The sequence below is a fragment of the Empidonax traillii genome, unplaced genomic scaffold (genome assembly GCF_003031625.1).
Source record: "Empidonax traillii isolate 1590-97213 ecotype Southwest subspecies unplaced genomic scaffold, ASM303162v1 scaffold10:size5872457, whole genome shotgun sequence".
NCBI lineage: Eukaryota > Metazoa > Chordata > Aves > Passeriformes > Tyrannidae > Empidonax > Empidonax traillii.
In genome coordinates this window covers 5,359,417-5,375,338 of record NW_020955203.1, presented here as the reverse complement: position 1 = coordinate 5,375,338, position 15,922 = coordinate 5,359,417, and the positions used below count along the sequence as shown (strand labels likewise).

Below are 15,922 nucleotides of genomic sequence, written 5' to 3'. Positions count from 1 at the left end.
TTACTGCACTGCTGGTTCAGCTGGAGAGTTGAAGATTCCTACGTCCCTTCCTATGTCCCACTAATATATGCCTCTGGATATGGGACTGGAACACCTCTACTGGATGTCGAGGGAGCCCCATGCTGATGTCCCAGGGCACAAGTGGGGTGCCAGGCACACTTTATCACGAGGTGCCTTTCTAACCATGATATATCATTTATTTTTCCCATCCTCCTCTTATTCTCCTCCATATTTGCCAATGGGAGCAGTCAGATAGGTGTATTTGTGCTTGTGCCCTGTTATTAATCTAAGTTTTATTTCTATTTTGTTGGCCAAGGTGGGTTGTTACCGGGGCACCTTGTATAAAGCACACTCAGTGTCTTCTTCTGACTGTTTTATCGATTTATTATCAATTTTTGGAGGTACAGCCCAGTAATGGGCTGGAGAAACTGGATGAAGGAGTGCATTGCTAATGCCACAACATCTCCAGACACAAGTTCTGGGAGTGTTTGTCTTTTCTGGTCGCTGGCCTGGCTGGTCAAATGAAAAAAAAAAACAAAACACAAAAACAACAAACAAAACCAAGTAAAGTTGAGACCTTTGCTATCAGTAAGGTGATCCTGACACCATGAATAATGGAGAGGAAATACAGACCAGTGAGATATGGTTGCTCAGTGGGTCTCCTTTTTCACCTGCCCATCTGTCTTATAACCACATGACTGTGTAGGACTGAGTAATTTTTCATGAGGTTTCTGAAGCTGCTACATTTTATGAGGAGGAGGAGGAATGTCTTTGTTTTCCCCCGACCTGGGCTGGCGTGTGAAGGACAAGAAGCAGCTTGACCACATGCCACCATCTGACCGATTTTCCGGGGAGCTACAACCTTGATTGGCACATCCTGATACCATAGACCCAGATTGTCAACTGACCCTGAGCACAGGCTGAGGCAGCTCTGAAAAAAAAAAAAAAAAAAAAAAAAAAAAAAAAAAAAAAAAAAAAAAAAAAAAAAAAAAAAAAAAAAAAAAAAAAAAAAAAAAAAAAAAAAAAAAAAAGGAGAAAGTTCTCAGCACAGACCAATTAATAAATAATAATAAGGAAAAGAAGAAAACCCAAAGACAGGGAGAGGCAGAAGAGAGAGGAAGGTGCCTCAGTCAAGCAAGGGCAGGAAGGCAGGAAGAGGCAGAAAGTGGTGATTTGTTGGCACCTGTGGGTTGGGCAGGACAAGAGAACCCGGGAATTATCTACACTGGGCCAGCGGGCAAGAAGGAAATTGTGTAATAAGGGCAGCCCAGCCCTAGGCAGGGAGAGGACAAGCAAAGGACTTTGGCAACTGGAAAGGTGGCAGAAGATTAAGGCACCCCCAGAGTGTTGTTAGAAAGTGTAGGGGTGCAAAACAATGACATGAAAGAAAAGACTGAGAAGAACAAAATGGAAGAGGAGGAAGAGGAGGAGGAAGAGGAAGAAGAGGTAGTGGAAGAGGTGGCTGAGGAAGATGAGGAAGATGAAAACCAGGAGAAAAAACCCAAGAAAAAATCAAAGTCTGAGGACTCGGAGGTTGATGAGGAAGTGAAGAAAAAGAAAAAGAAGAAAAAAAAGCGAAGGGAGTACAGCAGTGAGGATGAAGATGACTATGAGCGCAGAAAGAAAAAGAAGAAGAAAGGCAAAAAAAGCAAAGACAAGAAGAAGAAGAAGAAAGGTGACAAGTCCAAGAAAGGAAAGGTTGATGACAACTTTTTGGAGATGTATGAACAGGAGCTTCGGGACTATCATTCAGACTCCTCCAACGCGACAGAAGATGAGTACAACAAAAAAAAAGGTCAGCTCCATCCTTCCCCATTTCCCCTCCTGAGCAGGCACTGTTGGCCCCTGCAAATGCCCTTGCTGGGATCCTTCCTGGGGTGCAGGCACGGGCTATTCCTATGCGGGGAATATTTCTAATTAAATAAGAATTTTTATCTATGCGAGGTGTCACAGACAGACTGTGTCTGTAGGAGCTTTTCAGTTTACGGCGTCGCATTGCCTTCTGCGCGTTACCACTGTAATTGCATTCTCCTAATTAATATTTGCATTGTGGGGCCGTTCAGAAGCTGCAGCCAGCAGACTTGCCCTGTGTAAGCAGGATCCACAGTGAAAGTGCACAGCCCTGCTCAATTAGAAACGTGCCAGGGATTTTGGCAACCAGATGAGCAGGCAGTGGAACACAGGACTGATGTGGAACGAGGAGGTCCAGCGCACTGAATCTCTCACTTCTTTAAGTAACAAAACAGGCTGGGAAAAATATTAATAGTAGCCTCTAAACCTTAATGCTGTGTCCCTACAATAAATAGCCCACTTGTTTTATACACAGACAGTACTTGGTTCAGTGCATAGTGAGCTGCGTCTCAAGTTGCACCAGAGGAGGTTTGCATTGGATATTCCTTCATGGAAAGGGTTGTCCAGCCTTGGCACAGGCTGCCTGGGGCAGTGTTGGAGTCCCCATCCCTGGAGGGATTTAAAAGCCCTGTGGGTGTGGCACTTGGGGACACGGGTTAGTGGTGACCTTGGCAGTGCTGGGGAACAGTTGGACTTCATGATCTTAAAAGGCTTTTCCAACCTAAAAGATTCTTTGATTGTATAACTTAATGATGCACTCAGTTTCATTAGAAGACCACAGTGTAGCTCTATGATTAAAACAAAAAGCCCTTGGGGATCTTCCCAGGTTATCTCCTTGTGAGAGGTGGGCAGCAAAGAGGCAATGGATGTTGAGGGGTGGTACCAGCAACTCTGCGACTGGATCTTGGCATCATTGGGGCAAGACACTTTAACCCCTCAGCGCTGTGATTTCCCATCAGTTAATTAGAGCAATGACATGTCCTGGATGTGGCAACTGGGAGAACCAACCCTAAGGAGTAGTGTAAAGCACTTGAGACTTGTGGTGTGGCTTTGGGTCGACTATAACTGATGGGTTTTGTGTGATGGAACTATATGGCTGTACTGGGAAAAAACAAAAAGATTCCTTGGCTCTGAAGCAGAGGAGAAATGAGTCCCTCATATATATTCTGTTTTTATGCATGCACAAGACCTACTTCATTTGTGATGGCTCTTTAGGGGAAGAGAGGCTGTCTCATTCACACTACATGTTTTTTTTTTATAGTTAAGGGATAATAATTTGCACTTTTCAAAGACATAAGTTTCAACAAATGTTTCTAATAATCTCTCCATGGTCTTCTAATGCTAGATATTGGAAAGAAATGCTTGGCTATGTGGGTGGTGAGGCTCTGGCACAGGTTGCCCAGAGAAGCTGTGGCTGCACCATCCCTGGAAGTGTTCAAGGTCAGGTTGAACAGGGCTTGGAGCAACCTGGGATAGTGGAAGGTGTTTTTACCCATGAAAGGGAGAGGGACTGGATGATCTTTAAGGTCCCTTGAACCCAAAGCATCCTGTGATTCTCTGATTCTTCATAGTTGTGAACAATTTTTTGCAGGGAAGCTGATAGCTTGTGGTTGAAACACTGGGAAATAAAATCCTCCCTATCAGAAATTCAAAGATTTGATCCAAAACCTGCAACACCTAGTATTGTTACTGCCCCAGGATCTCCAAGAGATCTGTCATGTGGCAAACAGTCCCCTGGGTGAGCCACTTGGGTCATGGACTCTCCTCACGGAGCTGTCTCTCCACACCCTCAGTTTTCAGATATTTATGGAAGCAAGTGCACATAAAGAGAGGGCCAGGGAGAGAAGGGTGTTGGGTAGGATACTCACAGTCAGTGAGCCACTGAGGTTTCCCCCCACAAAGGGAAATCTTGCTACTGTGCCATTTTCTACCAAAAGGCAAAAGCTCAGAAGGAAACTTCCCCATCCTCCTTCTTGAGTTTCAGCTATTCCCTTTGCCATGCATCGTGCTGCTGCTCTCACTATTCTGAATCAAAAGAAGCCCATTTTTTTGTGTGACTTAGTTGGAGGCTGCTCCTGCTGCTTTTCTCCCAGAGGACCATTGGGTGAAATGACTGTTGTTGGCCAGGCCTTGGAGAATCCTGTAACCTCTGCAAACGTCTCCCAGAGGCTTTGGGGTTGTCAGCTGCCTTAGGTACTGGTGAATATTCACTAGAGGTATATTTCAGTCCACAAGCTGTGATTCCTTTTGCTGTAAAAAAGAAAAGAGAGATGTTATAAATGTTTTATAAGCAGGGAGTCAGTGGTGCCTGTGTCATCTGATGTTCTCTTTATCTTACTGTATTAACAAACAGGAAAAGGGATCCCCCATCACATTCAATCGATGACTGAGGAACAAGGCAAATCCAGCTCCTGGGGACAGGAAAACAAAAGATATCAAGTGACTGGGCGATAGTGTATCTGAGAAAATTAAAGCAGAGATAGCAGGCATTTTTAACTAAATTTCAGGTGTTGTCCATTCCTGTGATCCTGGTGTTAATGAGATTAGTTATTTATTAATTAGTGTTTGCAAAGTTACTTCTACAGTACAGTAAGGAGAGCTACAGGGAGATCTTCTTGTGGCCTTGCAGTATTTACAGGGGGCTTACAAGAAAGATACAGAGAGACTTTTTCCAAGTGTAGTGACATGTAGTGACATGATGAGGGGCAGTGGCTTTACACTTTGAGGGTAGGTTTGACTGGATGTAAGGGAGAAGCTCTTGTTTGTCAGGGTGGGGAGGCCCTGGGCAAAGGTTGCCCAGAGAAGCTGTGGCTGCCCCATCCCTGGCAGTGTTCAATCCAGGCTGGATGGGGCTTGGAGCACCCTGGGCTAGTGGAAGGTGTCCCTGCTCATGGCAGTGGGTGGAACAAGATGGTGTTAAAGGTTCCTTCCAACCCAAACCATTCTGTGGTCTTGAGTTGCCGATAACAGAGCGTAACATCCATTAAAGTAGTGGAATCAGTGGATTTAAGATGCAGTAGGTATCCAGAGAGTGTCCAAACGGCACCTTATCTACCCAAACCATCATTAAAGCTTTTACAGGTGCCACATGTCTCAGGTTCAGAGTGCAAGTCTGAGACCCAAAAGCAACCCTTTGCAGGAAATTCTCTCTTTCTTCTTCCATGCCTTTCTCTTCATATCTTGGATCTTGTCTGTGACTGGAAGAGTGAGCCTGGCACGATTGTTCATCTTTCTGCTCAGGTCTGGGGTCACAGAATCACAAGGCAAGGGACCAAGTGTCACTCTCTCGTTTCTGTCTCTCCTGCCAAAGCCGTGGATATCTCTGTGTTGGTAGGAAGAAAGAAAATGTTTCCTTTTCCAAAGCTGTTTTTATGCCTTTAAATGGGTGTTCCCTCTGGCTGAGTTGGTAGCTGGCACCTTGATGACTCCAGCCCCAGACATCCATAGGCTATGTCCGATGGTGGAAAGCTCCCACCTGTCCTGTGTCACAGTAAAGTGTTGACTCAGGAGATCTTCAAGCTTCTCTCTTTGATGTAGCTCACAAAGAGGCATATTTCCTTTAAGAGGAAAAAAAACCTTCTTTTTTTGGGCCCTACTGATGATCAAATTCTCCTCTTTTCACACCTCCTTTTTTACCTAACGAGTTTCAGATGTGGGTATTATCTGCCCAGGGAAGCGGTGCAGTCACTGTGCCTGAAAGTGTTCAAAAAGCTGTGTGGATGTGGCACTTGGGGACGTGGGTTAGTGGTGGCCTTGGCAGTGCTGGGGGAATGTTTGTACTCGATGATCTTAGAGGGCTTTTCTAGCCTAAATGATTCTGTGATTCCGTGCCACACTGCTGGTTTGTCCCTCTTGCACAGGGGGTGAAGCTGGACTTCAGTGATCTTAGCAGTGCTAATTATAAAATGAAGAAAGCTACTCAGGAAATGCATGTTTTTGTTAACACATTGCCTTAAATGGTGAAGGAAGGGAGAAACAGCCACTGTTGATTTGTAAATAGATACACAAGCTGCTCACCACTTCTTTTGATGCGTGCCATCCAATTTATTGTGCTATATTTATCACATCACGTTCCTTCGCTGCGACTGCAGCAAAGGGTTACACGGAGAAAGCATTCAGGACATGCTGAGTTTATTGCTAAGTTCTGTTTAATGTAATTTAGCAACAGAGTGGAGGAGGAGAACAAATGCTGTGTGGTCACCAGCTCTCTGTGCTCTATACAGAACTGCAGAGAGGTCTCTCACACTTTTATCGTAGATGATCATCAGGTCCAAAATCACCTCATGTGCACCCTGCATCCACTGATCTTTCCCAGATGAGGCTTTAATTAATAAGACAGATATTTTTTGTTCCTCCTCACCACTAAAATGAACTAGAGTTTTTGGCATGAAACATCTGGAGGAGAGTTTTGTGCCAGCACAGCAATTTTATGTCTTGTTTGGAGGGAGATGCAAACCACGCAAAGCGAGACAAGGTGATGCTGAACCCTCCTTGCAGTTGTGGTGGATCTTGTCTGCTGCCCTCCCAGCGTTTTCCATACCTGCAAACAACCACATGAAAAACAAATTTTTCAAAAGTTTGGATATATTTTAGCATTTGTTAGATGAGTGTACAAGACTGGAAGAGAGAAGGCTCCGTGTCACCTGACTGGGGCCTCCCAGTACCTGAGGGGAGCTACAAGAAAGATGGAAAGGGACTATTTGCAAGAGCAGGTGATGACAGGACAAGGAGCAATGGCTTCAAACTGAAAGAGAATAGGTTTAGAGTAGATGTTAAGAAGAAATTTTTCCCTGTGAGGGTGGTGAGACCCTGGCACAAGTTGCCCAGAGAAGCTGTGGCTGCCCCATCCCTGGAACTGTTCAGCTTGGATGGGGCTTGGAGAAACCTGATCTAGTGAATGGTGTCTTGTCCATGGCAGGGGGTGGGAACAAGATGTCCTTTCCAACCCAGGCCATTCTGTGATTCTATGAACTATCAGCTTGTGTGGCAGAACAAGCCGATACTAAATTAGTTGTGATTCTAAAGTGTTGAGTAGTTTCAGGAGAACTCGTTAATGTTTTTATGTGGGCATCAAAAATCTTTGCTCCTGGCTGTTAGACACCCCTCACTACACAGCTGTGCAGTCCCACCTGGAGGTATCATGCTGAAATGAGGACTTACAAACTGGAAATCAGTGATTCAATGCTGAGGATGGGGCTTTGCAAGGGATCCCAGCAGCTCTTCATAGTCCCTGAACAGCTATCGACCTGCAGCAGGGCTGCCACTAGTCACTGGTATGGAAAAACAGTATCATAAAGCCATGAGTGCAACTAAAGACTCTGGAGCAAGCTCCTGCTGGTATCTAAAGGTTTAGGCCCTTGAAAGTGCCAGTTTTTGTTTGCAGGTGTGTGTTTAGCAAGTGCAGGCACAGGGCTGGGGGGAGTGAGGCAGTATACTTGTGTACACCCACCTCTCCCTCTGCCCAGGCAGGACCCTGCAGCCCCAAGCATATGCAGAATTCATTCTTGTTAGGCACACATGATCCACTTGGGATGGCTCAGTCCAGCTGGCAGCACCAAAAACAGCATTGAGGAACAGCTGTAGGCGCCAGGCTGCCAAAGGCATGGCACAGCTGATGCCTGTTAAACCCCCACCCAGGAGCAGGAGCTGCAGCTTTCCAGCGTTGCTGCTCTCCCCACACCCAAAATACTCAAATCTGAATGGCATGGCAAGTTCAGTTTTATAAGCTCAGTTTTATAAGCTCGGTTTTATACCCTTAATTGCCTGTGGCTACCTTTTCGATTGAATGTTTGGGTTTGGTCTCGAGCAGAAAATAATCTGAGAGTACCTGAAGAGAAACTTAACAAGATTTCACTGAGAAGCAGATGTGAAATGCAGATCAATATATTCAATTCTAGACGTGCCCCCCCCCCAACCCATCTATCCCATCAGCCTGCATTAAATTATCTGTAGCACCCAAGGTGTCCTCTCTGAGGAAAAGTGACCTTTAGAGGATGCAGGAGTAGAATTTAGTCATGGTGGAATAATTAAAGAAGATTAGGGGATTTTTTTCTTTCCATTTTTCTTTTAATTTTTCCCTTCTTCCTTTTCCTTCCTCCTTTTTCCCTTTTCCCTTTCCTTCCTCAAGAAACTAATTGAGATTCCTGTGTCTATAGAACATCCAGGCTTTGTCTGGGTAGTTTTTCATTCCCTGGTTGCAGAAAGAGAACTGAGGAGCTGCCTTTGCTCACAGGTACAGCAATTCCCTCCACTGGTGCATCAAATTCCCAGTTTCAGGACTGCATTGATATTTTAAGGATCATTAGTTTTGTTCCCATTTATACTTTGTTAAATATACATCTTCCAGGCCCTCTGTGAAGCTGTTTATCATCCTGTCCCTGGGAATTTGGACTGGTATCTGAATACTGTTCCATTAAAATGGCAGCATTGCCTCAATCTGGATGGAAAGTGTGGGCAGAAAACAGTACTGAGCCGCAAGTGACTGAGCACGGGAAGGGGACCAGGGCAAACCAGTATTTTACTCCTGCCTAGGTCAATCCCACAGCCTCAGGTGAGGTGGTTTATTCATCTGAATAGGAAAGCAGAGACTCGTCGTGGGTTTGGTGTGAAGAACCTCTGACTGGTGCTGGGATGTGGTGATTTACTGGGGGTTTGTTTCTCTTTCAGCTGTCCAGGCCAGGCAGCCGGGGTGTGACTTCCAGATTCACAATGTGTTTTTGTCTGGTTAAGGCCTCTTCTTGGCTGACTGTTGCTGCTCCAAGAAATATTTATTTATTCTCAATGCCTTTCGGGTGCAGATAGTACCCCAGGCATTGTCAGAGGAGTTTTTCTTCCCTGCTGGACACTGCTGTGCAGCGCGATGACACAGAGTGGAAACACTTAAAGAAAGATTGAAAATAATAACTGCGCCTTTTGTTGGTGGATTTACACACACTCCAAGACACACTGGACACATATCACAAAGTACTTGTGCATTGTTGCTGTAATTGAACGTGGTTATTGGAAAATAGGTCTTTTTGGCACTTCACCCTCTGAAGTTAAGACCTGCTGTAGTTTTCAGCATTAGTTTGACACAATCCACTTTTCATCTGTATCGTAGTAGTGTCTCATTCAGACCTCCTCTGTGAACTATAAGTGCTAATTAGGGCATATTTGTAAAGAAGGAACAGGTGTGAGACAGGAAAGCTATAGGTTATATCAATTAATTTTATTTATGAACTATTTTTAAGATGCTGTTTGGATAGTACAACTATATATATATATATATATATATATATATATATATATATAACTGTATATCTCAAATGCTTAAACTGAGGAGTTATGATTAATTTATAGAACCATAGAATCTTAGAATGGTTTGAGTTAGAAGGGGCCTTAAAGATCACATATTTCCAACACCCTGCCAAAGGGCAGGGACACCTTCCACCAAACCAGGTTACTCCAAACCCCATCCAACCTAATTCAGAATGACATCTAACAACGCACATGTAAATGCAAGCAGCACACAAAACTTACATTTATAACAAGCTTCTGACAGGCACCAGTCTCTGTTTTTGCCAAGCATCAACCTGACACACAGCTAAAAATCAGCTCCCAGGAGCAAAATTGGAGAGCTGCCAAGGGCACAGTGTCCCCCCCCAGCTTGCAGCCTGTCCTGGGGTGGCTGTCCCTGCTCACAGTGTCACCCAATCCTCACCTGCTGGTGGCTTTACCAGCTGTTCACTCCTGAACACGTTCCCGCTGGATTCGCTGCCTCGGGACGAGCAGTTCTGAAATGTGTTATTGTCAGGGTGTTCTTCCCTGTGAAAACAACTCAGCCCTTCCCCAGAAACAGACTGTGAGAAATGTCTTGGCTTGCTCATGTCAGGGAACATCCAGGATCCAACGCCTTGCAATGCCCCCCAGGCCAAGGATGCTGGGGGTGCATATGGAAAAAAAAAAAAAAAAAAAAAAAAAAAAAAAAAAAAAAAAAAAAAAAAAAAAAAAAAAAAAAAAAAAAAAAAAAAAAAAAAAGAAGAAGAAGAATATTTGGTGAAATTGCTCTTCCTCCTGCCTGGGTGTTGGGGGTCGGGGCTGGCAGCAAGGAGAGCATCTCCCCTTGGTCTTGGTTCTTGTGATGCCTAGATGACTAGAAGAAAATGAGGATTTTTGTCTGGTGACATAGAATCACAGAATCAGAGAATAGTTTGGGTTGGAAGGGACCTTTAAGGTCATCTTGCATCACCCCCTGCCAAGGGCAGGGACAGCTTCCACCATCCCAGGTTGCTCCAAGCCCTGTCCAACCTGGCCTTGGACACTTCCAGGGATGGAGTAGCCACAGCTTCTATGGGCAACCTGTGCCAGGGCCTCACCTACCTCACAACTATGAATTTCATCTCAATATCCCATCTAAGCCTGCCCACTGTCAGTAGGAAGCCATTCCCCCTTGTCCTGACACTCCAGACCCTTGTCCAAAGTCACTGCTGAGCTTTCTTATAGGCACTCTTCAGGTACCAGGAGGCTGTAATTAGGTCACCCCAGAGCCTTCTCTTCTCCAGGCTGAACTATCCCAGTTCTCTCAACCTTTCCTCGTAGGAGAGCTATTCTATCCCTCTAATTGTAGCCATGATGGACAGGAGGGAATTGCTTCCAGTTGCATTCTGCAGATGCCTTGCTCTACCACGGACTTTGTTCCGTGCTGCAGATAAAATCAATTCCATATTTTACCCTAGCTGTGTTATACACTTCCCATTGGACAGCAGTGCCTAATGTTCTTGTCAATAGTTGTGATTCAGAGACATGCCATGTCCTGGCAGGCCCTTCTTGCCTCTGAAAGATGATGAAAGAAATGGAACAGGTTTCTACTGCTAATGTTTCTCTCCCCTGAGGCACAGTGTTTTCCTCCAACACAATTTAAACTTGAATAACAAAGATGTCGATTTTATTTTAAGCTAATTCTACTTTGCTGTTCCAGCAAAGAACTGAGATGGTTTTTCCTGGTGGTGCTCAGGCAAAAGCACTTTTAAGTGATAGCTGGAGCACCAGATGAATCAAGTTTGGCTTCCTATAGTGCACGAGAATGAAATGTTGATTTTGCAACAGCTGATGAAGTAAAACAAACTCCAAACCACAACTACTCTTCCTGTGGTAATGGGCAGGACAGTGCTCAGCTTTGTATTTATATTTTAAGAACTAAATGATGTTTCACAGCTCAAAATAATGAAATTTGTTTGTTTTAGCATTCAGTTTGCAGGAAACTTCCCTAATTCATGTCTGTGACATGCCTCAAAATGCAAGATACTATTAATTCTGCAATTCTTTGTATAATCTATGAATAGCAAGACGTGTAACAGTGTGCAACTGGTCTAAGTACTTGGGGAAAAAAAATCCTTCTCTTTTCCTTTGAAAAATTAATTTGGCATCCATTCCAGACTCAAAAGCTGCTTTCCATACAGCATATAAAGAGCAAGCAATCTCTCTTAATGTGGGAGGCCCAAATCTGCACACAGTTTTGCCGGTACGAATCCAAAGCCATTGTGCTCAAGTCAATGGAGTTAGCCAGGATTTGCCCCAGAGTGAAATGAGAAGAGAATTTGACTCTTTTTTTTTATATGACAAGAGATTATTGCCCAAACTGTGGCTTGGTAAAAACAAACAGACTCTGATTTCAGAGGCCCACCTTCATGGTGGGCAAAGGGTGGTCCTGATTTAACTGTAACCGTAATAAGTATTTAACTGGTGTGTTCACATTCATAGAGCATCTTTTTTGGCAAACATAACTTGTAACAGTCAGCACAGACCCTTAAAAGCTTCCAAGTATTTTGCATAAATGTCAAGGTGCTCTTCAGGCGCTCCAAGACAAACACACTCTGAAGTGCTTCAGTAGGAGCCAGAGTGATTGGTGCTTTGCATGAGTCAACATGAAGTGAATATTGAGAATAATCAGTGAATTCCCAACTGGAAGTGCAGTGAAGTGCAAACAGCCATTACAGCTGCTGAAGCAAATGCATCCCACTACACAGATGCCTCCGAAGGTAGCTCTGAGAGCCATGGCTTCAAAGCACTTGGCTTTGATTTGGGTTTATATTCAAGATGAATCACAGGATGGGTGAGGCTGGAAGGGACCACAGTGGGTCATCTGGTCCTACCTCCTTGCTCAAGCAGGACCATCCAATAGCACATGGCACAGGATTGTGCCCAGATGTTTCTGGAATATCTGCAGTGAGGAGACTCCACACCCTCACTTGGAAGCCTGTTTAGTGCTCAGTCACTGCACAGAAGTTCTTCCTCATGTTCATGTGGAACTTCCAGGGCATCAGTTTCTTCCCATTGCCTCTTGTCCTGCTGTTCAGCACTGCTAAGAACTAAACTCTTCCATGACTCCTTGCTAGCTTTTCTGTCTTATTCTATCTGCTTAATCATTCTTGTGGCATAACCCTCATTTTTTTTTTTTTTCTGCCAAGGCCTACTCTTTCTAGACAGCAGTTAGGCACCATCATGAGGTCCAGCTCAGTTCTCCATATGAGGAGTGTGAGAATGGGACTTGGAGTCACTGCCATAATAGGTGCTGAGCCACTCCATGATGTTGAAGTCAGGAAAACCTGAATTTATCAGCCAAAGGACTCTTCCGTCCTGAAGATACTCCTTCCTTATGTAGCTAAGGGAATTTTGCTTGCTCTTGGCTAAAGAATCTCAGTCAGTCTCCACAGCTTCACAATAATTTTGGCAGTCATTTTGAAGCGTTTCTCCACTGAATGGATGAATTTATAGTATCAGCTCTTTCTGCAAGGCAGGGAAATGGATGCCAGTCCTTCCAGCGACGCTGCAATGTAACTCAACACTGATTTTATTCTGTCTGTATCTTGCACTTGAAATGACCAGTTCTGAATGCTTATTTTCAGCAGAGGAACTAGTGTCTATAATTTCCTTTACTGAGCTTGTATATGCCTGAGAAAAGCAGTAATAGAATTGCAGTGCATAGTAAATCAGCCCTGTTCAGCTTGCTGAAACTTTCACTGGTTTCTGCAGTCTTCGTGCTGGGTAGCTGAACAGTGCAGTCAGATGGGGATTCAGTATCTACCAGAGGAGATAAGTGAAGTAAATTCCACTTGATAGAGATAATATTTGGAACAAAAGGGCCTGTATCAGTAACTGTATTAAAGCTTTGTATTGACTCTTCCTGGTCCATTGGGAGGAAGGCAAGATTTAGAGACAGGGCTGGAAGTCAAGTGTTCCCATATTAACACTTTAGATTACTGTGACCTGGCCATGTTCTGAGCACTCAGAATAGGCTTACCTTGGCCTTGGGGTGGGGTTATTTGCCATTTAAAAGCACCTAAATGTAGGCATATTCCTGTGAGCAAAGGCCCATGCAGGAAATGATATTCCGACTGGAGTCCAGCATTCTCTCTTTTGTTTGCTGGCCACTCTTTGGGGCTTTTGTACCAATGGTATGTGATAAACTCAGCCAACACTGCTAGGAAAAGCATTAAGGAGTAGAAGAGATCATAGAATGATTTGGGTTGGAAGGGACCTCTAAGACCATTTAATTCCAACCCTCTGTCATGGGCAGAGATAAGTTGGAGCCAGGAGCCTGAAGCCAGGTTTCTCCAAGCCCCCATGGCAGGAGCATCTTAGTTTATGAATGAACTTAATGGCTTAATGAACTGACTACATAGCAGCTTGGTTGAAGACTCCTGGGGCATGCCTGAAGGGAAGTGGATGACCAGAGACCAGTATCTCATATGGAGAAACCATGGTAGTGTCATGGTTTGCAGTTTGTGTTCGACCAGGAAGGAAACAGGGGCACTGTGGGTGCAAACCTGCCCATCCACGGAAGGGCTGAGATCTCTGCCAAAGTACCTCTCACTGTGTGAGAACAGCAGGAACACAAGGAGTTGGTTTTTACATCGTGGGAGACAAAAGGAATTTGCTAAGCTGTGAAGCAAGTTCATGTTTCAATACCTGCAGACTAAGATGGGAAGACCACGAACTCTTGAGGCGTGCAGCTGATTGAACTCTGCAGTGTCTGCACAGGACTGGGGTCTCAGCTGGCTCTGTGGAGGAGATGTCAGTGGGACTGACCCATCCCTCCCCAACTCCACTTTGAGAGCAGATCTTTCTGAGGAGAATAAAGCCTCCCTGCTATAACCCTCAATGATGTCAAACATCTAAAAGCAAAGCCACTGCATACAGAGGAACAATCTCATGGAGTGGTTAAGAAATATCACTAATCTACAGCTCTTGTTGGCTTACATCATGGATGCTGTTCCCAGCAAAGGGTTTGGGGTTCAAAATGCTGACCCTCATCCCAGCACTTTTCTGCCTGCTGGGCCCTCAAGCTGCAGAGATGCTCCCAAAAAATATGACACCCATCAGCTGTCAGGGGCTGAACAAAAATAAAAGAAAGTCAAAGAAAGGAAACAATCCCAAATCCAGACCACTGAACGTTCATGCCTTTGAAGGAAGTGGTTAAATAAGGTACATTTGTCTCCAGGTGCCTTTTCCAGAAAGAGGTAACCCCGATATTAGTATTAGAGTTTTATTTTCTTCCTGCAAAGGAAATTATGGGCCCTGCATCTGTGACATCACTGGGAAGCTGTAACATCATTTGTTTGCACAGCTGGCAAACCAGCTGTAGTGCTGGAGAAGAGGTTCCCCCACCTCCACGGGTGCAGTGTGACACTTGCCAAATGCAGTGATGTGCTGGTGTCACCAACCCAGACCCCCCTTTTCCCCCCTCATTGCAAAGTTAATTAAAATGGTGCTAACTGCAGCGTATGCTTGGTAATGACAGGTGCTAATGGAGCAGGGCTCAGCACATCTGCCCTGGTATCCCTCTGCTTATCCATGTGCTGCCTGCTCACTGTGTTGCCTGGAGGCTGAATCTGGGGTTGTGAACCTAAAGTGCAAAGTTGTATGTACTCATGGGTTGTGTTTTTTTCAAACTGTGAGACTCTCACTGCGGAAATCAGATGAGGGGCTTGATTTTTACGGGGCGGGGCGAGGGGAACTGTGGCTTGTTGATGGTTTCATCTGAGACAATTTTCTTGTATCCTCTCACCTCACTTGTTTGGAGTTGAAAAGTGGAAGTAGGTCAATCTGACATAACTTTTGTAACGAAATGAAGGTTAGATGTATAGATGAGGTGATGTCAAAACCTTTAGAGGTGCAGCAGACCAATTAAGAAATGGGTTGGACTTGATAGGCAGATATAACAAGACTCTGCTTGCACATATAACATGCAAATCCTAACATTTCTCTAGCACTAAAAAAAAAAAAAAATCCTCCCTAGAAAATCTGCCTGAACTTTTGAGAGGTTTCTGGGAACTTAACAGAGTGTTGTGATGGTTGTTTTTTCTGCCTTTTCACAGGAAAAATGCTTTCAGCCACATGCCTGCCTGCCAGCATGAAGCTGAGCACAACCTGACCTCAGCCCTGAAAACAGAAACAGGGTCAAATTTTGCTGAGCCTCTGTGGGGAAAGGAGGGAGGATGCCTTAAAGGCTCTTTTCACCAATAAAAGCTTAGAATTATTGAATCATTAGGGTTGCAAAAAGACCTCCAAGGTCATCTGATCATATCAACCTGTCAACAAGACCAGAGCACTGAGTGCCACGTCCAGTTGTTGAATCTTGCAGAGGGATGCTGGGCACACTTTATGTGGGCAGAGAGGGACTGAGTAGGGACAGATTTTGCTGCATGTTTTGCTGCAGACACTGAATTTTGCTCAGCTGTAGCTGCCAGTCTGGCAGTGCCTGTAGGATGCTCTGACAGTGATGTACTTCCACGGTAAGGATAATTCGTAATGCTCTTTGAGATGAACAGGTATAAAAGGCTGCTATAAGTGCAGCTATATTATAATGTGAGCTCCCTGTTTCCAAAGCAGAGTCAATACAGCTGAAAACCACGGAGTGAAGGGTGCTGACTCACCGGGGCAGGACGGATTACAAATCTCCCTCCTGTTAATGGCTAATGCAAACACGTTGTCTGTCTCTCCCTGCTATGCCAAACATCTCCCGTTGGCATGTGGGAATGCTAACAGGAGGAAGGTGAAATGAAAACACTGTTCATACATATTACTCATGTGC

General features: G+C 44.7%; 1 protein-coding gene across 1 annotated transcript in view; it reads left to right on the top strand.

Annotated features, from left to right (window-relative positions):
* Positions 1-1,380: 1,380 nt before the first annotated feature.
* LOXHD1 (lipoxygenase homology domains 1) overlaps positions 1,381-15,922 on the top strand; it is a 150,132-nt gene continuing 135,590 nt past the window's right edge. The window contains exon 1 of the mRNA XM_027885827.1: positions 1,381-1,795. Within this exon, the coding sequence (XP_027741628.1) occupies positions 1,381-1,795 (415 nt within the window). The remainder of the gene's footprint in view (positions 1,796-15,922) is intronic.